This window comes from Micropterus dolomieu, linkage group LG13 (assembly GCF_021292245.1).
Source record: "Micropterus dolomieu isolate WLL.071019.BEF.003 ecotype Adirondacks linkage group LG13, ASM2129224v1, whole genome shotgun sequence".
NCBI classification, from domain to species: domain Eukaryota; kingdom Metazoa; phylum Chordata; class Actinopteri; order Centrarchiformes; family Centrarchidae; genus Micropterus; species Micropterus dolomieu.
This window is the reverse complement of record NC_060162.1, coordinates 543,137-567,765: the sequence shown is the minus strand read 5'-3', so window position 1 is coordinate 567,765 and position 24,629 is coordinate 543,137. Positions and strand designations below refer to the sequence as shown.

The 24,629-nt window shown below is 48.8% G+C and overlaps 1 protein-coding gene across 1 annotated transcript in view; it reads left to right on the top strand.

Annotated features, from left to right (window-relative positions):
- myo5b (myosin VB) overlaps nucleotides 1-21,554 on the top strand; it is a 38,082-nt gene extending 16,528 nt beyond the window's left edge. The window contains exons 10-39 of the mRNA XM_046067859.1: nucleotides 1,375-1,640; nucleotides 2,710-2,791; nucleotides 2,889-3,029; nucleotides 3,382-3,504; nucleotides 3,850-3,933; nucleotides 4,823-4,957; nucleotides 5,046-5,143; nucleotides 6,639-6,725; nucleotides 7,156-7,267; nucleotides 7,407-7,618; nucleotides 7,836-7,992; nucleotides 8,170-8,409; nucleotides 10,557-10,793; nucleotides 11,388-11,481; nucleotides 11,638-11,783; nucleotides 12,735-12,854; nucleotides 12,943-13,077; nucleotides 13,168-13,233; nucleotides 13,646-13,885; nucleotides 14,017-14,111; nucleotides 15,710-15,908; nucleotides 15,994-16,087; nucleotides 16,163-16,309; nucleotides 16,584-16,735; nucleotides 16,820-16,906; nucleotides 17,004-17,154; nucleotides 18,583-18,877; nucleotides 18,990-19,164; nucleotides 19,243-19,323; nucleotides 19,945-21,554. Coding sequence (XP_045923815.1) covers nucleotides 1,375-1,640; nucleotides 2,710-2,791; nucleotides 2,889-3,029; nucleotides 3,382-3,504; nucleotides 3,850-3,933; nucleotides 4,823-4,957; nucleotides 5,046-5,143; nucleotides 6,639-6,725; nucleotides 7,156-7,267; nucleotides 7,407-7,618; nucleotides 7,836-7,992; nucleotides 8,170-8,409; nucleotides 10,557-10,793; nucleotides 11,388-11,481; nucleotides 11,638-11,783; nucleotides 12,735-12,854; nucleotides 12,943-13,077; nucleotides 13,168-13,233; nucleotides 13,646-13,885; nucleotides 14,017-14,111; nucleotides 15,710-15,908; nucleotides 15,994-16,087; nucleotides 16,163-16,309; nucleotides 16,584-16,735; nucleotides 16,820-16,906; nucleotides 17,004-17,154; nucleotides 18,583-18,877; nucleotides 18,990-19,164; nucleotides 19,243-19,323; nucleotides 19,945-20,097 — 4,404 coding nt within the window. The 3' untranslated portion in view covers nucleotides 20,098-21,554. The remainder of the gene's footprint in view (nucleotides 1-1,374; nucleotides 1,641-2,709; nucleotides 2,792-2,888; nucleotides 3,030-3,381; nucleotides 3,505-3,849; nucleotides 3,934-4,822; nucleotides 4,958-5,045; nucleotides 5,144-6,638; nucleotides 6,726-7,155; nucleotides 7,268-7,406; nucleotides 7,619-7,835; nucleotides 7,993-8,169; nucleotides 8,410-10,556; nucleotides 10,794-11,387; nucleotides 11,482-11,637; nucleotides 11,784-12,734; nucleotides 12,855-12,942; nucleotides 13,078-13,167; nucleotides 13,234-13,645; nucleotides 13,886-14,016; nucleotides 14,112-15,709; nucleotides 15,909-15,993; nucleotides 16,088-16,162; nucleotides 16,310-16,583; nucleotides 16,736-16,819; nucleotides 16,907-17,003; nucleotides 17,155-18,582; nucleotides 18,878-18,989; nucleotides 19,165-19,242; nucleotides 19,324-19,944) is intronic.
- The last annotated feature ends 3,075 nt before the right edge of the window (nucleotides 21,555-24,629 follow it).

Here is a 24,629-nt window from a genome sequence, read left to right as displayed (position 1 = left end):
ACTGTCCTCCCCGTCCTGCCTGTCCTCTCTGTCCTGCCTGTTCTCTCCGTCCTCTCTGTCCTGCCCGTCCTCTCTGTCCTGCCTGTCCTCTCTGTCCTCCCTGTCCTCTCCGTCCCCTCTGTCCTCCAGGCGATCGGAAACGCAAAAACCACTCGTAATGACAACAGCAGCCGGTTTGGAAAGTACATCCAGATCGGTTTCAGCCGGCGGTACAACATCATCGGCGCCAACATGCGGACGTACCTGCTGGAGAAGTCCCGGGTGGTTTTCCAGGTCAGTGGCGTGCTGGGCTTCACCGTCCTTCACCGTGTGGTGGATTTTATTTAACGCTGGACCTGTTTGTCTCTCAGGCCGAAGACGAGAGGAACTACCACATATTCTACCAGCTGTGTGCCTCGGCCAGCCTACCGGAGTTCAAGGAGCTCGGCCTCAGTGAGTCCACCTTTCGTGGTTACAGGGGAGATGTGTCCTGGATTTAGAGACAAAATGTGGGTTTGAAGATCATTAAGATGAAGAGGAGTGATTCGTAAGAGAGAAACAGCTTCACGGGTCAAGACCTTTATTACTGAAGGTGCTCAGATTAAACCGGGTCCCTCTGGTGATCTGGAGTCTCTGGTTCACAGAGGGGGGGGCAGCGAGTTCAGAGGAAGTCTAAGATCTTTATTGGCCCTCATGCTGGAGGGTTTATGGTCTGTGATGACAGACAGGATTTATGATTTAAATGATTCAACAACTGAAACCTTTAAACCGGGAACCTGAAGGTCTGAGAGTCCAGGAGGGAAACCTGAATCTGTCTCTTCCAGGGTCACAAAGACGTTTCCTGTCAGCACGTTAATGAACTAATCTTTTCAGTTCTCTTAACGAGGGCAGGACCCTTCAATAAGAAATACTTGTCTCTGTGAGGTCAGAGTAACGTGTTGTCCTTCTCCTGATTGGTTCTCTGTTTGCGGTTCAGCCAGCGCCGAGGACTTCCACTTCACGTCTTTAGGGGAGAACATCTTCATCGAGGGAGTGAACGACGCCGAAGACTTTAAAAAGACCAGGGAGGCGTTCGCGCTGCTGGGTGAGGAGAGACCGAAACAAACCTACGAGGGCCGAGGCCGCCTGAAAAGGGGTCTGAGGGGGCGGGGTCAGCTCCCTCTAATAACTGTGTGTGCCTCCAGGTATCAAGGACAGCAGTCAGAGCAGCATTTTCAAAGTCATCGCCGCCATCCTCCACCTGGGCAACATCGTGATCTCCTCGGAGCGAGACGGAGAGTCCTGTCACATCTCGGTACGTCACCATGGTTACCGCTCACGCCGACGATCAGCAGGTGGGAGCGAGCGTGCGTCCTCTAACGGGTGACGCTGCGTGTGTGTGTGTGTGTGTTGCAGGGCGACGACCTCCACCTGAAGCACTTCTGCCGGCTGCTGGGCGTGGAGCTGCAGCAGATGCAGCACTGGCTCTGCCACAGGAAGCTGGCCACCACGTCCGAGACCTACGTGAAGAGCATGTCCAGCAAGCAGGCCAACAACGCCCGCGACGCGCTCGCCAAGCACATCTACGCTCGCATGTTCGACTGGATCGTGGAGCACATCAACAAGGCCCTGCACACCTCCTCCAAGCAGCACTCCTTCATCGGAGTCCTGGACATCTACGGGTGAGACCAGCTTCCTCTGAGCTGAGGTGCCGCTCTGAGCCGCAGCATCACACGCCAGAAACACAACATATAAGTTACAGCCTCTTCTACGGATCGCTATCGCTGCTCGATACCTTTATGAGACCATCAGCAGAACCCAAACGTCAAACCAGATCGCAGCAAAAAAGACTTTTTGTATAGTTTTACTTGCAGCCAAGCAGACCGTAGAAAACAGTCCACGCTGATTCTGAGAGCCGCTCTCCTTCGGCTGCGGCTCAGTTGGTTTCTCACCACAAGCTCGGCTTTTCTTTGGTTTCATCTCCCGGCGTCATGTAACGCGTCTCTGTACATTTCATTTTCTCTTCACATCAGCTGTCTCCGATCAGCTGATTTCACTGCTTTGACCGGCTGGACGTGCGGCTTCTTTCCTGTGTGTAGTTTAGAGACTTGCCTGTTTTCTACTTCTTACTGCCGTCTTTTTTAGAGGAGGTTTGCGACTCTGCTCTGAGGGAAAAAGCGCTCGCGGAGATTCAATTCAGTTTATTAATCAAAAGTTAAGAAAATAATTTTCTGTGGTTGACTTTCAACTAAATTTGTTTCCCACATCTCATGTGGTCTCTGAACTGTTTCCCTCTCATTCTAATATAAAACAAGTCCCAGGCCGTCGTCCTTCCTCTGACGATGAGGATCCTTCCCAGGATTTTATACATCAGGGTTTTGAAGAGAGAAAAAAGAAATAGATCTCTTGCTTGTCCATAACAACAAACATCAAATAGCAAGGTATCGAATGAAGTACTACTTTGGTACTATTGTAAGATTTTAAACGACCCAGCCCACCATTGTTTGAGCAGCCTACACCAACGAAGAAGAAAGAACACAGAAACCGCCAACTAGCGTTTTGGCAACCGGACACCAACGCACAATTACAAAAGGTCACGCAGGGTATAAACCTGACAGCTGTCGGCCTAACTTAATATGTTGTCTTCTCATTAGAGTGTTTGTATTTTATTATTTGGAGAGTTCGGCTCGGGGCGGCGTGGAGACGCAGCGACCTTCCTCTGACGAGTTCTTCTCTGTTTGCTGTCCGCAGCTTCGAGACGTTCGAGGTGAACAGCTTCGAGCAGTTCTGCATCAACTACGCCAACGAGAAGCTTCAGCAGCAGTTTAACTCTGTATGTAACGCGTCCGCTCTGCCCCCGGTCCACATTCGGACCCGTCTCGGGGAAGGATCGAGACTCTGATCAGCTGGATGTTGTTTTGTCTCCTCAGCACGTGTTTAAGTTGGAGCAGGAGGAGTACATGAAGGAGCAGATCCCCTGGACTCTGATAGACTTCTACGATAACCAGTCCTGCATAGACCTGATCGAGGCTCGACTCGGCATCCTGGACCTGCTGGACGAAGAGTGTAAAGTGAGACTGATGAGCTCCTGTTCTTCAGCTGTAGTCCTTCACAGTAGGAGGCCGGCAGAGCTTAGACTTTCACTGCTTCTGCTGGGCTTTAATGGGTTCCTTAAACTGATGAAGCGGCTCAAAGGTCCAGCCGTGGACCGTCAGAGGGTTAACAAGTGTAGCTCCCAGATCACAGGTTAACATAGTTTCAGATGAAAGTCTTCTTTCTGGTCCTGATCTGGATGTTTATCCCGTTTAATTCTCCTGAACAGATGATTCGTTCCCTCCCGCCGGTCTGTGAAGTTGTCTGTTCTCCTCCTCTCCTCCTGTTAGCCTCAATAAAAGCCCTGACATAACCTGCGTCCTGTTTCAGGTGCCAAAGGGGACGGATCAGAACTGGGCTCAGAAGCTCTACAAGCAGAACTCCGGCAGCGCCCACTTTCAGAAACCCCGTATGTCCAACACGTCCTTCATCATCGTGCACTTTGCTGATAAGGTGAGCTCCACTCTCCTCTGCAGAACATGTACACACTGACCGCACAAAGACTCTGCAGGTCCCATCAGGAAGGACAAGACCGCTTCGTCACGCTAGAAATGGATCTCAGAGACCAGAACACCGAGGATTAAAATCCTACGTCTCAATCTACAGTTTGTAAGTAATCTGGAGATCAGTTGGGTCGATACAGGACAGGAAGTGGACCCGGGTCTGAGTGATGGATCACAGAGGCTCTGTGGTGTCAGACACCAGGACATAAAACAAAGTGTGGTGAGGGGGGGCAGGTCTGCCTGGGAGGTGGGACCCTGTCGTGTTGCGTTCACTGACCCTGCCGTCTCTCTGCAGGTGGAATATCAGTGTGAAGGCTTTCTGGAGAAGAACAGAGACACCATCTACGAGGAGCAGATCAACATCCTGAAGGCCAGTCAGGTAAGGACCAGAACCAGGACCAGAACCAGAACCACAGCTCCAGCAGCGGTCAACAGTTCAGACACTTTTATTTTACAGATTTACTGTTTTTCAAGCTTCTTTGCAGAGTGATTTTCACACTCGGGTTCTGTTTGAAGCGTAGGAAGGACTCTTTATGTCACTCAGCAGGACCCAGTTGGACCGGGTCTGTTCCAGACAGCTCGTCCTCTTTTTGTGTCTGTCCCTTTGATTTGCTTCACATTACGTCCTCCACCCTGACCTGAGTCCCGCTTCAGATCAGAGATCAGCTCTGATGAAGCCGGACTTGTTTATCTTCGGCAATTAAAGGTTCAGTCCTCATGCTCAGTCCCCGGTGTTCAGAGGTGACGAGCTTTCTAAAACCAGCCGGCTGACCTCAGATCTGTCTGCAGACACATTCACAGAGGGGGGAGGAGAGGCAGCTCGTGTCCCGTGGGAGACCTCCTCCTCCTCCTCCTGGTCCTACAGTTTAACAGTAGACCGGGTCAGCGTGGGGTCTGCTGCGCCGGGGCAGCTGCAGGCGCCAAACAAAGGGTTAATGGGAAGAAGTGGGTCAAAGTTTTTGTGTGTGTTCACTCATCTGAGAGTGTTTCTGTCGTCACTCTGAAGCTGATCACAGGTCAGGATGTGGTGCAGGACTGAGAGATGGACTCTGGTGGTCCAGACCTTCTGCAGCGCGCTGAGAGTCTGGGGGGAAAAAAGTCTGCTGTGAACACCGTCTGTCCTGTTAGCAAATATAAATATTATTTACAGTAATTAATAATCCCCTCGTCCCTGCTGGTTCTATCAGCCGTCACACTCTGTTAAACGTCTCCGTGCTCGGCTGAAGCTGCTGCTCGTGACGTGAGCTTTGTTGTTGTTTCCCTCTCAGTTCCAGCTGGTAGCAGACCTGTTCCAAGAGAAAGACGACGTCGTCCCCGCCAAGTCCTCCAGAGTGAACGTCCGCTCAGCCAAGACGGTTCCCAAAGCGCCCAACAAAGAGCACAGGAAGACCGTGGGCCTCCAGGTGAGCTCGCCTTCCTCTGCAGGACTCTGCAGGACTCTGTGTTGAGTGTTGATGCTGCTGTCACTCACCTGCTGCTCTGTTGGTTCAGTTCCGCAGCTCTCTCACTCTTCTCATGGAGACTCTGAACGCTACGACTCCTCACTACGTCCGCTGCATCAAACCCAACGATGACAAGGAGCCCTTCTCGTGAGTCATGGTCATCTTCTCTGCACCACAAATGAGAGTTTTAAATAAATACATAAGAGTTCATTGTTAGATTCCAGTTAAAGAGGCCATGTGCTCCAGAGTCCTGAACACCTGCTCCAAAAACATGGGGGGCAGCACTTCACCTCCTCCTGTCGTGACGCTGATCAAGAATGTCTACAGGTAGACGGAACAGGATTCACGTAGCTGACGCTTTTATCCAGAGAGACTTACAGCTGCTGTACATGTCAGAGGTCGCACGCCTCTGGAGCAGCGAGGGGTTAAGTGTCTTGCTCAGGGACACATTGGTGTCTCATAGGGGATTCAAAACCCAGGTCTCTCCCACCAAAGGCATGTGTCTTATCCACTGGCCCATCACCACCACAATCAAGCATTTCTTTTCGTTTCTACACTCCGCTAACTAAGTGAAAATGTCCTCGTAACTATTATACTACTGCAACAAACAGCTTTTTCCTGAGTGGTTGGATGCGCCTACTTTCTGTTTTGAAAGTGTCTTATTTTACCCAGAATTCATTGCAGTGTAGTCCTACTTAAGATAGTCAGGGTCTTCAGTGCGCTCTGATTTAGATGTCTTCCTGAAGTCTGAAACCGGCCCCAGGTCTCTCACACCAGAGACACGTGTCTCCTCCACTGCACCATCTGTACAGCCTGCCTTACAGCAGGAGAGACGCGAGGTGAAGGGGACAGGTGGGGACCGGTGGGGACAGGAGCTCAGTGATTGTAGTGTAATGTTTGTCAGCAGGTGGAGCTGTTGTCCAGACATCAGTTCAGGACTTCCTGAGAGTCGTCAGTTTCCTTCAGCATCGCAGTAACCCAGTGACAGCTGTCTGTCCATCCATGCTAACTGCTGACAGCTGATTCAGCTTCTGTTAATGGGGAACAAATGCAGGCTGTAAAGGGAGCAGCGCCGCCTGTAGCTGACCTCACAGCAGCACAGCTGATCAGCTCTTACAGGCCTCACTTTCCCAAACCAATGTATATCCAATATGTTGGTGTTAGCATGTTAGCATTCAGTCTGAGAATATAAAGTTTGTACATCAGCAGCACAGCAGAGGTTGATACAGTTTGTATTTATACATTTCTGTTTTTTAGCTTGCTGCCATTAATCTAGAAAAAGACGAGAGTGAATAGAAATGACAGCCGGCCTGCAGAGAGCTGCGGTTAGTTAGAGAGGAAACTAAATGTTCTGCAGAGCGACTTTAATCTGAGTCTCAGCGTCTGTCAGTGTGACGCTCAGCTTCTTACAGGACAGTCATTGTTTCTGTCTCTGAGTCGACCAGCTCACATGTCTGCACAGTTAAATTAGATGCAGGGCCTCAGTCACATGTTTCAGAGTCTGTCAGGCGGCTGTAAACGGGCTGCAGGTCCTGGTGCTGCGCGGCCATGCCGAAGAAGAAGACGAGGTAGGAGGAAGTGTTCGCTGTCCAACTCCGTTTAAACGTGACCGGGTTGATCTGAAATGTTTGTGTCGCTGCAGGTTCGACTCCAAGCGAGCGGTGCAGCAGCTCCGAGCCTGCGGAGTCCTGGAGACGATCCGGATCAGCGCAGCCGGGTATCCGTCCAGGTGAGTCCGCTTCTTCTCTGGAACGACAGCACGGATGCAGAGACTGCTCTCAGATCTGCAGATGTGACTGAGCTCAGAGATGTGAGGTCTCATTGTTCCACTAACATCTGTCCTCTTCACGAGAGGACAGAAACTCAGCAGCTCCCATGAAACCTAGAGATCTGTGTGACGTGTAGAGCTGCGGCCGGGTTTGTTACATAACGGAGTTTAAAGTCGGTCTGCAGCCGTCACTTAACCTGCACGTTATCTTCTTCAGGTAAAACGTCTTCAAGTAGTGAAAAATATTCATTACTGTTTCCTGAGAGACGGCACAGAGGACACGACAGACTTCCCTGTGTCCTCGTTACTTACTGAATAAAGCAGAAAGAATAAAGAAATAACCATATGACGGGCCCTCAGAGGATAGAAAACATGTGCCGTGTGTTTCCAGGTGGACGTACCCGGACTTCTTCAGCAGGTACCGAGTGCTGCTGAAGAAGTCTCAAATGATGTCTGCAGACAAGAAGCTGGTGTGTAAGAACCTGCTGGAGACGCTGATTAAGGTGAGGACACTACTTTCATCTGCGTACTCTGTGTTACTCTACACTGAACCGGAGCTTTGGCTTTATTTGGGTGTAGGCGGTTGATGTGGACAGGCTGGCGCGTGTTACACTAAGATCTTTTGTCTCTCCGGTGTCTCAGGAGCCGGACATGTTCCAGTTCGGTAAGACAAAGATCTTCTTCCGGGCCGGGCAGGTAGCGTACCTGGAGAAGCTCCGGGCGGATAAGTTCCGCTCGGCCTGCATCAAGATCCAGAAGACGGTGCGAGGCTGGCTGCAGAGAGTTCGATACCGCAAGATCCGGAAGTCTGCCATCGCTCTGCAGAGATACGGCCGAGGGTACCTGGCCCGCAGGTGGGAACACGAGAAGCCTCCTCGACACCGGCACCTCGCCGTGCTCTACAATACTGCGCGTTCATTTACTCGCTCCATGTCTGATTAGTGTCTTAGTGTGTGCTGGATGAAGCAAACATGAGGTTAGACCGCCTGTCTCACGTCGCAGGACTGAGACCTGGTCCCTCTGCCCCTCCCGTCCTCTAACTGATGATGTTTTGGTTTCTTCCTGCCTCAGATATGCAGACTTCCTGCGTCTGACTCGAGCCGCCGTCATCTCTCAGAAGCAGTACCGCATGGTGAGAGAGCGGCGGGCCTACCTGAGGGTGAGACAGGCCGTGGTCACCATCCAGGCCTTCGCCAGAGGGATGTTCACCCGCAGGATTTACTACGAGGTAAAAGAAACTGCGGTCTTCTGTCTCAGCTCTGCCTGTCCTCCTCTGTCCGTCTGGAGTTTGTTGACCTAACGAGTGAATTGGAGGCGAAGTGTTTCCAATCTGAGGTGGAATGTGATCAGCTGGACTCTGAATGCCTCCTTGTTCTGTAGTCGTCTGAAAACCTGTCCTCCGCAGTTCCTGCTGCACCACAAGGCCATGATCATCCAGAAGAGCGTCCGCGGCTGGCTGCAGAGGAAGAAGTTCAGGCGGGCGCGCGACGCCGCCGTCACCATCCAGTGTGCGTTCAGACGCACGCGAGCCAAGCGGCAGCTGCAGCAGCTGAAGATCGAAGCTCGCTCTGCAGAGCACCTGAAGAAGCTCAACACCGGCATGGAGAACAAGATCGTCCAGCTGCAGAGGAAGATGGACGACCAGGTACGCACAGCACGTACATACTGATACTACCAGTACTACTGCCGAGTACACATTTACTACAGGGGACCAGTCATGAGTCAGAGAGGCGTCTGAAAACGTGAAGCATCATCAGAACTATTATTACTAATGATAATAACAATGACTTTATTCAGGACTCAAGCTACAAAATAACAATAAATATACAGTACAGAGTTATACATTAATAAACACAGGAGCGCCAGTGTCTCCACAGTCTAGATGTATACCTGACTGAGCTAAAGCTTGAATAATTCTATTTTCAGAGACAGAAATTCTACACATGTATCGAAAAATAAGATTTGTTACTAAGGCAGAGCATGTAGGCACCCCTACATTAACAAACATTTGACGAGCACTACACCATCTAGGTTGTTTTAAGAGCAGTCTCATGCCATCATTATACGCTACATTCAGCCTCTGCATGTTCTTTTTGCTGTAAGACCGCCACAGGTGGGCAGTAAATAGTGGTGGACAAATGCTTTGAATAAGGCTACCTTAACTAGCAGAACACATGCCAAATTTACCTGCAAGCACATTAGCCTGAGCATATAACTTGCGACACTGTCCACTGATGTTCTTATCGTCCGATAAATCTTTTACAATATGATGGCCGAGATATTTAAACTCATCACGCACTTTACCAGATAAAAAGAAATCAGGGAACACTAATTTCCTGTCTTCTTTACTGCTACAAATCTGCTGTTGTAACCCAGCACTAGATCATCTGCATACATAAGGTGGTTTGTGAGAGTATTGCCTGTCATACATCCTGTATTACATTTATTTAGTTGTTGTGACAAGTCATCCATATACACGTTAAAAAGGAAAGGTGACAAAATACCACCCTGCCGAACACCATTACCAACAGTAAATGGTTCTGATACAGAGCCCCCCCATTTCACCTGCACCGACTGGTGTGAATACCAGAAGACTAGATTTCTCTGTTTACCCGATCAAATGCCTTAGAGGCATCTATAAAACACATAAACGTTGTGGAATTCTGGCTATTATAGAAATCTAAAATTTCCTTTAAGGCAAATATCCACATATCTGTACAGTGCTGACATTTAAAACCAAATTGGTTATCAGTCGTAAAAATATACTGTTTTTCTCTCCAACACTTTGGATACAATACTAGCTAGGGCTAAAGGTCTGTAGTTGTCCAGTTTTGTCTTTAATGACGGCCACTAATAAAACAGGTAAGATAGATTCAGGCAGAATCCCATGAGCTAGAAATCCTGTCATACAAATAGCAAACAGGGGAACAAGTTTCTTGCTTGCATATTTTGGATGTTCAGCGGTTATTTTATCGGTCCCACACACTTTATTATCATCTAATCTCAATACTGCAGATTGTACCTCTTCTGAATTAATAACCCCATTTTCATCATTATCCATATTTTCCTCCCAATACAGTTAAACAGCTCATGATAATGTTGCCGCCACATCTGGAAAATGAGCCACTGACACCCTCAATATTTGGGGACATTTTAGTACTGTTCCTGGCTCTAACCTCTTTCCAAAAGTCATTAGAGCTTCTGTTATGCATCTTACATGCCAAAGAGTCAGACCTCATCGAGTTCTCATTCTTTTTTATATATCTTAGTGCATATTTAACATTTCTTCTCTTCAAATAAAGGGTCCTGTCTGTCTCTGCCGGACTCTATCCAGTCTTTAAATGCACACCGAGCTTTGGCATGAAGTTCTGCTACGTGCTCGTTCCAACCAGGCTTGATGCTATATGCCATTTGTTGAGGTTTATAAAAATGCCTACTGGCAATATTAAGTGTTTCAACAACTGAGTCATAAAAAACACATAAATCATTACTATGTTGTGAATTAATATCACAACATCTTATGGCGTCTTTGGGCAGTGCAATGTTTCCCAGCAACCCATCAGTCCTAACATAATACTTCTGGAAATCTTCCACGGTTAATTTAGTCCAGTCTAATCTTCCTGTGTTAATGCTGTTAGCCTCCGTAGTTAACACTGGTAAGTTTTTAACATTTAAAGACAGAGAATCGAATTGATCGGCAAACTCATAATGAATCGTCATCGCATCCAGCAGTAATAATAATAATAATAATAATAATAATAATGCCTGTTTCTCCTGCTTCCTGTCTGTCAGTCCAAAGAGTACAGGACTCAGAACGAGCAGCTGGTTCTGGTGAACACCAGTCTGGGCGCGGAGGTGAACAAGCTGCAGAAGCAGCTGGAGCAGGTCCGGAGTCAGCAGGGCGAAGGAGGCCAGCTGACGTCTCTGCAGGAGGAGCTGGAGAGGCTGAGGGAGGAGCTGCAGGAGGCGTCGGCCCAGAGGAAGAAGCTGGAGGAGGAGCACAGCAACGAGAAACTGGGGCTGCAGCAGGTGAGGGCGGGAGGGGACCCGCGTGATGCTAACAGCTGATCCAGGGTGGAGTCTGCTGTTAAAGTCCTGAGGGCCCCAGAGGCCCCAGACTCTGTGTAAGATCACTGTAAATCCCTGTGTACAGTCAGCAAAACTAAGTCTGGAAACACATCGAGGCCCACAGCTGACCAAGTGGCCCCGGGGCCCTCTAGCAGGTTTATGTGGCCCTGAAGTGTCAGATCAGCATGGAGACGGCGTGAGGCTGTCCGCAGAAATAAATCAAATACTAGATCGTGTTTCTTTCACCACCATCAGAACGATGAGAGCGACACTGTGTGACGCTCGAGTCGAGCTCTAATAAAGATATTTTAAACTTTATCATTCATTTAATAAATGTAATACTTTTCATAAAGTCCTTAGAGGGAATCTCAGTGGTCCAGCTGGTCCAGAGGATCTGTTGGGACTTCAGGTGAAGCAGAATCAGGTTTATTGTATATGAGACTAATTCTGAACCTGCTAAACTGCACAGGAACGTCGGTGTTAACTAACTGTTGAGCTTCCTTCTTCTTCTTCGGTGGTATCACTCTGGATGGATGTTTTTGTCTCCGCCTTCAGAGGGTGGAGGAGCTGGAGAGGGAGAACACTCTGCTGAAGAGCGAGAAGGAGGAGATGAACCGGAGGATCCTGCAGCAATCAAAGAGCATCGAAGGTGAGCCCTGAACACGCCCACCTGAGAACACCTCTGGTCTCTCAGGTTCCATCTCAGCTGACTGAACCGCGTTTCAAACAGCACGCTGACCCTCACGGGCTCCCGTACGCTGACAGGTTGTGAACGGCGGTGTGTGTGTGTGTGTGTGTGTTTCAGAGGACGACAGCAGTCTGGCTCAGAGGGAGTCGTCTCTGCAGGCTGAGCTGGACCAGGAGAGGCAGCGCTACCAGAACCTGCTCAAAGAGTTCTCCAGGCTGGAGCAGAGATACGAAAACCTGAAGGAGGAGGTGTCCCTGGCCAAGGTGAGCCCCCGTCAGCCAGGGGGGACCGCCCGAGTCACAGCACGCTGTCCTGCAGCGCTCAGGCTCGCAGCTGTGTTAGTGCGTCTCAGTGAATGTCCCTGTCCTAAATATCATTTAGCTTCAGTCTGTCAGGATTCACTTTTTAACGATTATTAAATGTGCAAATTATCTGGATGACTTTATGGAAACAGAGTCTGTAGTTCAGAGCAGTTTAAACAGCAGCTCATTTTCCTCCAGATCATCACGTCACTCTCGGAGCTCTTAGAGTAAGACCTTCACATTATGTGGCATTTTATTTGGAAATATTTTGAATAAATCCATATAAAATATTGTTTTTTATCCTTAAAAATATTCTGGTAAACCTTTCATTTGGTATAACGTCACAAAAAAATCCACCTGGCTCTTTTTAATGAGGAAATACCTCATTTGCATATTAGAAATAGTAATAGTAAAGCTGGGGTAAATAACTCTTTGACTGTGGTGTCTGCACCTAAAACTTTCTCTGGAAAATCATCTGAGCTGTCGGAGGCGACGCTCTGGAGCCAGCTGGTTAACTTCTTCAGGCTCATTCACTCGCCGGGGGACACGTCCCCACCACTGTCTGAAATTAGCTTTCAGTAAGAAATGTTAGATAACAAATAAAAGTTCTGTGAGAAAGATTTTTCAGTTTAAATATAAACAGATCTGCTCTCAGAAGGCGGGACTGCTGCTCACAGCTTTAGGCACTTAAATAGTTTATTAATCACCGGCCGTCTGAACTTTGTTTCCCTTCGTTTAAAAAAAGACATTTCCACCATAAACTGGTGCAGAAAATGTCTTCTCTGATAAGGAGGAGTAAAGCTTTGCATCAGGCTGTAGGGAGAAGTTTAACCTCAGGGTGGAGCTGCTGAACCACACGCCGCTAGTCTTCAGTAAACATGCAGCTCCTCTCTTCCTCCCGTCATCCTCCAGTTCCACCCCGGCCACCGGAGGAACCCGTCCAATCAGAGCAGCCTGGAGTCGGACTCCAACTACCCGTCCGTCTCCACCTCGGAGGTCGGAGACACCGAGGACGCCGTCCAGCTGGTGGAGGTGAGTGTGAGCGGTGGGGCGAATGAAGGCGGGGCCCGCCGCTGAAGCCGGCGCGCTTCAACATCTTCTGTGACTGTTTCCTGTGCAGGAGCTGGGCGTGGAGAAGGCCGCCATGGACATCAGTCTGTTCATGAAGCTGCAGAAGAGAGTCCGGGAGCTGGAGCTGGAGAGGAAGAGGCTGCAGGTCAGCGTGGACAAGATGGAGGAGCTGGCCCGGAGCAAGGTGACACTCTCGATTCTATTCTAGTGAGCAGAAGCTCAGCTGCTTCCCCTCTGCACGCCACTGAGGTGCTCACACTGTTCTTCTTTAAAGGGCTCCGAGGCCAAGAGTCCCGCCTCTGAGCAGGAGACCGCAGACCTGGCCTACAACAACCTCAAGGTACACACACACTTCAGCTCCTCGCGCTGGCTGCATACAACAAAATAATGTAACTAGTAACTCTGAGAGGAGGGCAGGGGTCAGCCGGTAGCTGCCAGTACACCATCATAACTGTGAGCAGCTCTAGTCTGACAGCAGGACATATAAACTGTTATTCTGTGGAGAGTAGTGCAGCTGAAATACAGCAGGACCCAAACTAGGTTTCAGTTTCATGAATAATGATCAGGAACGATGGATTTTACACGACTCCTCTTTGTTTATCTGCGTTGATTTTTATATTCGAATAGACAAAATATTCCTTTAAAACCTGAGGTGAATAACGGCTCAGTTTGCTGAAGGATTTCTTTCAAAGTGCTTGTCTGTCTGGATCACGTGTCCTAAACTTGTGGCCCCCGGCTGCGTGCCCCTGCAGAGGCAGGAGCTGGAGTCGGAGAACAAGAAACTGAAGAACGACCTGAACGAGCTGAGGAAGGCCGTCTCTGAGCGAGCGTCTCAGAACAACTCGTCCAGCGAGCTGCAGGGCAGCTACAACCTGCTGCTGAGCCAGCTGAAGGCGGCCAACGAGGAGCTGGACGCCCGCAAGGAGGAAGTCCTCATCCTGAGGACTCAGATCGTCAGCACGGCCCAGCTGATGGAGAGGAACGAGCACATCGTGAGTGTCTCTCTCAGCCTCCTGCTCCTGTTCATCTGAACTCACCTCACAGCGTGACGAGGAACCTGCGGGCTCATGGGAGATGAAGTCCTTCAGGTCATTTTATCTAAACGATGTTCTTTGTGTTTCAGCAGGAAAGTAATAACGTCCCTGAGCTGAACAGCAAAGAGCCCGTGGACAAAGAGGAGGCGCTCAGAGCCTATCATGGGCTGTGCGAGTCCAAAAAGTAAGTCCTGCACCTCCTCCCGAGAGACGGTACACGTACGTGACGCTGACAGGCTGTTGGTCAGTAGAGAGGAAACTGTGTCACATGACGCTGCAGCTTTAAGGCGCAGCCCACGAGCGGACCAATAGAAACACTGCAGCCGTGTTTGGAAAGTTATTATTCAAGACATCATCCCTCTGTCAGACCTCCAACCCTGTTTCCTGGTCATTAACCTGCATCAGACATCACATGACCTCACCTTTAGTCCAGGAATAAAACCTGTTCACTGTGTTCAAGACGTGTTTGTACTTGTTGTAGTCCTGAAGTAAAAGCTGCTGAGGGACACTGATGCTTAAAGACCAGGACCAGGTCTCTGCTGTCTAACGCTTTCTGTCTGCTCTGCTCTGCAGCCTTCCTCACCTTCTGCTTTGCTTTCTTTCCTCTGCCTGCTGGAGTCCAGCACACAACAGGACTGGTGTTATTTGAATGAAGATGGAGAGCTGGGTCTGGCCTACCAGGGCCTGAAACAGGTGGCCAGGTCTCTGTTCCCTCCCTTCCTCTTGTTCTGCTGACATCCTTTCACTTTCTCCTCTTTTCCTCACTGAAATAACAGCTCACTGCTTTAACTTACGGTACCCGGGCCTGGTACCCGGGCCTGGTACCCGGGCCTGGTACCCGGGCCTGGTACCCGGGCCCGGGTACCCGGGGACATGACACACTTGTGTTGCACCCAGTGTGTGAAGTACGCCCTGTCCTAATCTGCAGTCTCACAGACTTTCCATCAGTCTGAGGGAGTTTCCCACAGTTCATAGCGTTGTGACCTTAAACACGGGCTTACCAGGGGAACCACTACGAGCAAGAAGGTTTACATGCGTTGAAGAAAGCGAGTGATCTGAGGCAGCCGGTCCCTTCAGGGCCTCGGCCCGGAAGAAAGTAAACCGCTAAATAAAAAGTCCCAAACCGTACGGAACACGTTTTGGTGACTTTAAGGTTCTGTGTTGCAGAAAACGTCCCTTCGCACAGTTTGAGGCCCTGGCAGCCACAAAAAAAGAGAAATGACGGCGAGCGTAGGTCCACCAGTAGTTGCTGTAATAAACAAGACGTACGGGTTCCAAACCAGAATCAAAACCAGCTGCATGAACCTGAGGACAGCGGAGAGGGGCCCTCAGGAAGTTCACTACGTCAGAACTTATTCGGCTAAAGTTTTTCCATCTCTCATTTAGCTTCGACAAAGGAAAACTCCACCTCGAGCGAGTGTAAAAACTTTTTTTTAAATTAAATAAATTAAAGCTTGGGTTTGAGAGTTGAACTCGCAGTGTGTAAATGTTTGAAGCGGCGTGTGGAGAGGAAGCTAAAGGATCCGTCTGCTGTTGGTCTGTATTTTAGTTTCTGTCATTAAATCACGTTCTGACTTCCTGTCTGAGGCCCACCGGTTCCTCCATAAATCTTTACAAAACCACAGACATTTAGTTTCACGTTTAAAAGGCTCAGTCATTTCCTGAAAGAACCAGGAGGAAGTGGAGCGTCTGTTTCAGGTTTCAGAGGGTTTTTCACACACTGGTTGCTCACCTTAAAAGAAGTGTGTCTGTAGCGCTCGGTAACCTGCTGTGTCCTCTCAGGCTGCTGGAGGCCCAGCTGCAGTCTCAGTCCCGGCAACACAAAGACGAGCTGGAGGCTCTTCACACTCAGATCGAGCTGCTGAAAGACGACATCCTGAAGAAGCAGGAGATCCTGAACTACACCTCGTCCCTGTCCCCTGAGGCTCAGGTGGAGTACAGCATCCAGCAGGAGATCACACGGCTCACCAACGACAACCTGGTGAGGGGCTGCTGCAGACGCACTGGAGGGGGGCTAAAGTTTCACGCGGGGTCTTCATGCTGGGCTGCTGTTGTCTTGTTCGCAGGACCTCAAGGAGCTGGTGGAGAAGCTGGAGAAGAACGAGAGGAAGCTGAAGAAGCAGCTCAGGATCTACATGAAGAAGGTCCAGGAGTTAGAAGGTAAGAGGAGCTGTGAGTTCAGCAGAGTCCGGGTGATCTGGATCAGACGTGCTGACGGCGTCTCCTTCTCTGTAGTTTCTCAGGCGGACGCAGCTCAGACCAACAGGCCCAGACCTGAACTGTGCCGCCAGGTGACCGTCCAGAGGAAAGAGAAGGACTTTGAGGGGATGCTGGAGTACTACAAGGAGGACGAGGCCCGGCTGCTCAAAACTCTGATCACCGGTAAGACCCGGACTGTCACAGGTCGGGCTGTCGTCCGTCCTCGGACTAATGAGCACAGTAACAAAGAGTCCAGGTCAGTTTGTTGGACAGTTCAGGGACCTGCCGCGAAGCAAAGCTAAACAGTGAGACTAAATCCAGAGCTGCAGTCTTAGTTCACCAGGAGCTGAAGTCCTGCAGACGGAAAGTAAATCTGTCTCTCTCTCTCTCGCTGCCTGTTGAAGTTGTTCTCGGCAGCAGGAAGCGCCTCTGAGTTAATGTGCTGCTGTGTTTTCAGACATCAGGCCCAGCACGGTGTCGGCCACAGTCCCCTGTCTGCCTGCATACATTCTCTTCATGTGCATCCGCCACGCCGACTACGTCAACGACGACCAGAAGGTGGAGTCTCTGCTCACCTCCACCATCAACGGCATCAAGAAGGTCCTCAAGGTGAGCGTCCCCCACGCATCCACCCGTCTGATTAAAGCTACAGGCTCCGTAATTTCACTTCTAACTATCTGTTTCCATCTGCAGAAAAACGAGGACTTTGAGACGACGTCGTTCTGGCTCGCCAACACCAGCCGCCTCCTCCACTGCCTGAAGCAGTACAGCGGCGACGAGGTAGGCGGGAAACGGTCTGTACTGAGCGCGCTCCGCGTTCCGCTCCGGCTGCCGGATGATCCTGAGTCCGATGTTTTTCTGTTGTCTTCCTGTTCAGGTGTTCATGACGCAGAACTCAGCCAAACAGAACGAACACTGCCTGAAGAACTTTGACCTGACGGAGTACCGACAGGTGCTGAGCGACCTCTCCATCCAGATCTACCAGCAGCTCATCAAGGTGGCAGAAGGCATCATACAGCCCATGATCGGTGAGTAACCGTGTCCTCTGTCACAGATTACGTTTGTAGGGTTTATTAAACCAAACAGGTGAGCAGGCTGACGTGAGGGGCTCCATAAATCCAAATCCACATGTGGACAGGCAGGGACACCTGAAGCCTGACACCTGGCAGGGGGATTACCTACAGGTGAGACACGTCAGGGGCAACAGGAAACAAAGCTAGGCATGACGAACAGACACAGACAACTTCAAAATAAAACAGGAAACAGGCAGACGAAGACCAAAACGATCGTCCTTAAGTCTGACGTTGTAGGACTGACAATCTTTGTATGTGTCAGAGCTGCATCATGTGACTTTCACCCAGCTGTAAGATGTCACGATTAACTCCGCCCACACAGCATCAGGTGGAGTTGTTGACCTGCAGGAGCTCAGTGGAGGGCGGTGTCATTCCACCGGTGGGCAGCCGGGGGCGCCAACGTGCAACATCTGAGATTATTCACTCAGTTCAAGATGTTATATTTATACGAAACATGGGAAGTGAAGTTTATTAAATGACATGACAGTAAAAAGTAAAGTGTTTACAACAAATGTCAAAGCACAAGATTTAACAAAATACTAATAAACACAGAAACCGCAGCAATTTAGAAAAACACAGAAATTAAAATGAATTTAAATATTTTTCCAGTAAAGTCTGTTTTTAGGTCTTTGCTGATTCAGTGTTTGCCGGAGAGCATTGTGGGTATCGTAGTTCTTAACAGCTGTCCGGTTTTCTACACACTGACCCTTCATCGTCTCCTCGGCTCTGCGTGAGTCAGCAGGTCGCTGTTCAACCGTCGGGACTTTTCTCAGAGGATGTTTACAGAAACGGCGTCACTGCTGAGGAAGCAGCTGCTGTTCTGACTCATTTCACCATCCAATGATTCCTCAGCTGAGACTATCTCTGCATCGTGTCAGATATTGCTTCATAGATGACAAAAAAAAAAGTAGTTTGGTTTCTGTGGGCGGGAGTGACTGGCAGCTACAGCGTGCTAACTCTGCAGCCCAGCTGTGTCCTCACATCCCGTCCTCATTAGCTCGGCTCCTCACGTGCTAATAGAGACCCTCCTAAAAATACTGTGCAGTGTTCACGGGGAGGCGTTATTTTTGGACACATTTGGGCCGCGGTGTTTCTGACACTAACCTTTCAGACCGCTTCAGGAATCGTCTCTGTGGGGGAAAGCCGGCAGCAACGCTTCCTCCAGCCCAAGGTCATGTTCAGACTGCAGGAAGAGGAGGGGCTGAGGGAGAGCGAGCGAGGGAGCGAGCGAACCTGTGAAATATGAGGTTACCTGTTTTAAATAGTGAAGCAATAGAAACTCTGATCTTCATGTCCGCACCCTCAGGCTTCAGCTCAGCGTCACTCTCTCAGACATCTGAAATATCTGATCCTTGTCTTTCTGTCTCTGCTTGTCGTGTCCAGTGTCGGCCATGTTGGAGAGCGAGAGCATCCCCAGCCTGGCGGGGGTCAAGCCGATGGGCTACAGGAACCGGTCGTCCAGCATGGACACGGACTCCGGCGGCCCCAGCAGCTACACTCTGGAGGCCCTGATCAGACAGCTGGGGCAGTTCCACAGCATCATGCGGGAACACGGCCTGGACCCCGAGATCGTGGGTCAGGTGGTCCGACAGCTCTTCCACTGCATCAACGCCGTCACCCTCAACAACCTGCTGCTGCGCAAAGACGTGTGCTCCTGGAGCACCGGCATGCAGCTCAGGTACCCCCCGGCTGAAGCGGCCAATCGCATCGCTGCCTGTCCCTTCATTAGAGACGGCAGGACATCCTGGGCTCGTGCGTGAGCTCTGAAGCGTTTCTGTTTCTGTGTTCAGGTACAACACCAGTCAGATGGAGGAGTGGCTGAGAGCAAACAACCTGTACCAGAGCAAAGCTGCAGCCACTCTGGAGCCCATCATCCAGGCCGCTCAGCTGCTGCAGGTCAAGAAGAAGACCACGCAGGACGCCGAGGCCATCTGCTCGCTCTGCAGCGCCCTCTCCACCCAACAGGTCTGCTCGCAGGACAGCTGATGAACGACACACGAGACAAAGACATGGTATCGATCATTGTTGTTCTGTGTGTTGCAGATTGTGAAGATCCTGAATCTCTACACGCCGCTGAACGAGTTTGAAGAAAGAGTCACAGTTTCCTTCATCAGAAACATCCAGGTGAGACTCGGCAGGAAACCTCTCCAGCAGCCAGCAGGGGGCGACTCCAGCGGCTGCAGAAAGAAGTGTGATTGTATAGAAGTCTCTGAGAAAATGTTTCTACTTGTCAGTTGATTTATTCCCTCAGTAAACACTTTCCTGATGAGTTTGAAGCAGGGGAGGCTTTAGGGCGGGGCTACAAGCTGACTGACAAGTTGCTACCATGGCGACCTGTCAATCAGGCTAGAGGCGACTCGTATCCGCTGCTCTGTGTACGTTTAACCTGCGCTGCTGAAAAAGCTCATCAGGAGTCGGCGGCTCATTTAGTTCTGGGTCTGTTTGTCGCTAGCTAAGATTAGCATCCCAGCTAATATCACAGTCAATGTGAATTACAGATGCAACATGCTAACCAAGCTAGCTTGCTCCACCCTGTTGTCCAAATATGGTCACTTGTGGCTACGTGCGCTTCTGTCATACAGTCCGTGGGTGGTGTTCAGAGGAGGAGGGCAGGAGGAAGTGGTCTCTTCTTCTTCTGTTTTTTCAAGCATCCTTAAATGTCTGTGGTTGGTTAATGGCAGGAATGTAAAGCTTTGGTCTGGGTGAGTTTCTCAGTCTGACCTGCATGTTCATCTGTCTGTCCAGAATCGTCTCCAGGTGAGGAACGACCCTCCTCAGCTGCTGGTGGACACCAAGCAAACGTTCCCCGTCCTCTTCCCGTACACGCCCTCCGCTCTCAGCCTGGAGACGCTGCACATCCCCGCCTCGCTCGGCCTCGACTTCCTCATCAGGGTCTGACACGACGAACCGACGCTTTAACCAGCTGAACAGCAGACAATCTGAAGGGTCACATGAACCTGAGTGAACCACCTGTCCGTGTCCCGTGTCCTCGCTTCATCCTTTATGCAACCCGAACATCACTGTGCCCACTGCTCTTCTTCTTCTGCTGTTTCTGCGAGAGCCGGTGTGTGTTACAGGAGGTCTGGACTGAGGCAGGATGAAGAAGGTCAGTGAGAAGCCTGAGGACGGAGTCTCAAATCTGTGTTTCATGATCCACCAACAAAAACGAGATTTGCACTTCTGTGCAGGGACATGTGGACGTCTCAGGTGCATTTACTGTCCACAAACAGGTCCACAAACGTCTCTGCTCTAATGGAGGACTGGGGGGGGGGGGGTGACTCTGTAGTTGCAGTACTGCGAGTGACCACTGGGACAAGCTGCCATAATCCCACAATGCAATGCGCTTTCATTTTATAGATGTGACATCTGTGTGACTCTGCAGCCGTTGGTGACGAAGCAACGGGAAAGTTTCCAGCTAACGTTTGTCTGGTTTTTGCTTCGCATCGTTCAGGTTTGTTGGCGTTTGTGGACAGAAAACGCGTTTGTGAACGTGTTTCCACAAACTGCGAGCATGAGACACTTTTCTCTCCATGAAGAAGATGTTTGTGTACGACGTTATCAGCTGCATGTTAATCACTCCTGAACAGGTTTAATGAACCAAAAGAAAAAATCAGAGCGTTTCGTTTTGTCTCTTCTTATTTTGCCTTCAGAGACCTGGTCTGTGTTCAGAGCAGCGCTGTGTACGAAGTCATATCATGAATCTGTTTGTTCTTTTTAAGTTTCTGTGTGAAATCGGTCAAATTTTTTTATTCCTCCATTTTTTTTTTTTCTTGTGTGATTTGTACGATTTTGTTTGTGACACCGATCAATAACCGAATACTTAATGTAAACGTCTGACGGGTGTACCGACCTGATGTCAGAGAAAAGACTTGCTGCCATGCATTACTACATTATTATACACAGTTTATATATCTATATTTGTCTTTAAACACAGTGGGTTGAACGGATGCCTGATGATTGGGGGATGATGGAAGCTTTAATTCTTAGCTGAATAATCTTTTGCACTTGTAGGAACACTAATTATTAAAACACTGTCTATAGAGTCCAAACTGTGTCCCGCTCAAAGGAAAACACATTTTTATGAAGTATAACTGTAATACAAGAAGAAGTACTCTGTGCAAAATGTTTTATCTTCTGTGTGCTGGACGTTTGATTCACTCATGATACAAATTACTACACTGAAATCTATATTTTCATACTTCTGCGTTTAAATGTACTTTAATTAGTTCTTGCAGTGAAACTGTTCAGCTGGAAACGCTGATGTAAATGTTTTGAAGCATGAAGCACAAAGTAACTTCCTGTAACATCGTCACGTCTTCTTCATCAGAATAAAATACTTTGTTTTTCCAGCAAAAGAAACTTTGTACAGGTTCCTTTAAAATGTTTTTCTATGTTCAAATGAAATGAAATGATTTGCTTCTAATGTTGTTTTAACTTTTTAATGATTCTTCAAACAACAACAGTTTGTTAAATTCCACCAAACAGATGAAACGTCCGTTTACATCTGCAGAGATTTGATTTTATATAATAATATATCTTTATGTAAAACCCAGTGAGGCGTAGTGTTTGTGGACGATGGCTCATCTTGTAGTTTGTCCTGCAGAGATCAGTCCTGTGTTTAGATGAGTTGTGGTTTTATCAGTAGTGTCACCATAGTTGCATTAAAACATGCTAGTATAATTAATTAAGCAGCAATATAATTGGATTTTATTAAGAGTTTATAATCAGAAAAAAGTTCCAAGGACAAAGTTGATTTCTGGTTAAAAAGATAAAACGTAAAAAGGGCCTGAAGACTTTCTCTCTAAACATGAAATAAGAAGCTGTTATCGCTCCATCAGGACTGTGAGGCTGCAGTTTGATCACATTTTGCTGCCAACATAATCAATCAGTGTCATTTCAGTGGGTCTAAATCTTTTCCCACCGGAGACGATCTCCACCCTGCAGCAGGTTTAACCACACGATGCCGCCGCTCGCATCAGCGTCACCGAAGAGACTGGAGGTATTTGTGCTTCACTATAAGTATCTCCATTTAATGTGACTTTAAACTGACAGCTGCTGGTTACTGTGGAAACAAACAAGTCAGAACGCAGCTCACTCATTAATGCTGCAACGACAAGCCTCCGATAGATAATTTAACACAACTGTAGGTACACTTTGCTGGTAACACTTTAAAGGACAGGACATTTAGTATTACTTGTAGTGTTACTTCAGTATCTGAGCACTTCTCTCATCACAGTACTCGGTCATGTGATTTGCATTTCTTTAGATTTACTTTGATACAGTTTGATGCATCATTAAAGTCAAAAGTGGTAGAAATGAAACAATACTGTTAGAAGTTCTGCATTCTACATGTTACTTTAGTTAAAGTATCAAAAGTATTCATAGCGACGGCCTCTGATGTATGTGAAGTTATTAGATCATAGTGTTGATGTGTGTAAGCTGCCCTTTAACTGCTTCATACGTGTTCTGTTGGCGAGGCTGGAATATGAAGCTCCAAACATGACGAGAACCTGAGTCATTTGAAGAATAATGTGTTTGTTAATAAGAACTAATAAAGAACTTCAGGCGGCATCATCTCCTCATCCTGACACGCTGCACATCTGAAACACGCTGCCTTTAATGTTTAACATTTACCCTCTGACAGCACAGGATTATAAAATGTAAAAAGGGGAAGTAGCCAACATGTGTCCTTCTTCTTACTCTGACCACTGTTTGAAATCATTGAGTCTGAGCTCCTTCCAGTCGTGTGCCCCCCCCCCCCGCTCCTGCTGCTGGGAGTCTGGAGCCCACAGACTGTGTGAACATGGCGGAGAGAGGATTCCCACAGCAGCTCTCTGTGTCAGTTGTTCCAGCTGTCTGTGGTTTACCTGTCGCTCAGGTGGCTCAGCTTCAGACGACACTGACAAAGATCTCTTTTACAGATGAGTCTGCTACAGAGTCCTGAGTAAAGCCATCAGAGAGCCTCTGGGCTGCACATGAACTCACACTCTGTAGTGTATCCTGACCTGACACTGACCTGCTGCCCCAGACGCTCACGACTGCACCACATGTGGATTCATCCGCCGCTGAAAATAGTCCCCAGCAGAGGCTCTGTGTTCTCCGTTTTATCTGATAGAAACTACAGCGAGCAGCTGTTGGAGGAAATTACCGAGCCTTTGAAACTTTATCTGAGGAGTTTTTAAAAGATTTATTTCCTCAGGAGGAACCAATGAGCTGAGAGCCACAGACAGGAAGTCAGACAGTGCTGAGAGATGCACTGACAACGACTGATTGTTGACAAGAAGAGAAATATAGACGTAAACCTGCTCAAACCTTTAAGTTCAGTTTGCACAGTTGACCGACCCTTCTTTCAGAGAGCTGGTGCACGCAGTCAGGACACACGGTCCTCTCTGAGTTCACTGAAACGCCACTTCTTTCAGTGCCTGCGGTGCAGGAGTTTCAGGAGGCCACCACAGCCCTGCCGTGCGTCAGCCAGTCACAGAGGTGTGTTCCCCACAGCCTAAATGAAACAGTCAGAGCGTCTCAGCTCAGCCTGGAGCTGCTCGCTCTGTTTTTAAAGGATGAAGACAAATTATGAGTCAAGGAAGAGGATGTGGTGGCAAGTAATTTCTGAACAAGTCTAACCTCTGTTTGCACAGCGTGCAACACCTTTCTACAGAAATTCACTCGCATGTCAGCAGCACAGAGCCGTCAGACACGTTGGCTGTCTGCAGGCCGACGATGTGAGGCGCAGAGTTGGGCTGAAAAAAGCACATAACAACAACTGAGGAGAAGCAGGAAGCAGTTCGTTCAGAGGGTGTACAGAGGAGACATTCATGTGGCTGTTGAAGCTCGGGCTTCAAAGACTCGCTCATTTTGGTGTGGTTCACTGAAATTCATCACCATGAGATTTCACATTGTGGTTTCATGGTATGGGTGTAGGTGTAAAGATGGGTGACATAAATAGATGTCCCATTTCTACAGCTATGTATACTATAGGATGTATATGTACTATATGTGAAGGACATCCTGAGCAGGGAGCAGCTCCTCAGCATGGAGACACGTTTACTGCCTCTCAGCCAGAGAGGAAGCTGCAGGCGGATACTTATGTAGTACTGCTTCACCACATTTCAGAGGGAATATGTTGTAGTTTTTGTTCCGCTGCAAGTATTTATTCACTTTAGTTTCTTTGATTTTACATGGAAACATCTGACCGAGTTACAGAATCTGATGCATCACCAAGTGAAAGGCTGATTAAAGCGTCATGTCCTCAAGCATTACAGGAGAGTGAGAGAGCTGTCAATCAACCCCAGTCTGAGCCCCCTCCCCCCCCCAACACACAGTCCTGAGAAGTCATGAGTGAAACACCTGAGCAGGTGGACCACAGCTGCTGCGTCTAAATATTTAACACAGAAACCACAGACGTGATGCTTATCTTTCTGTCCTCTCCT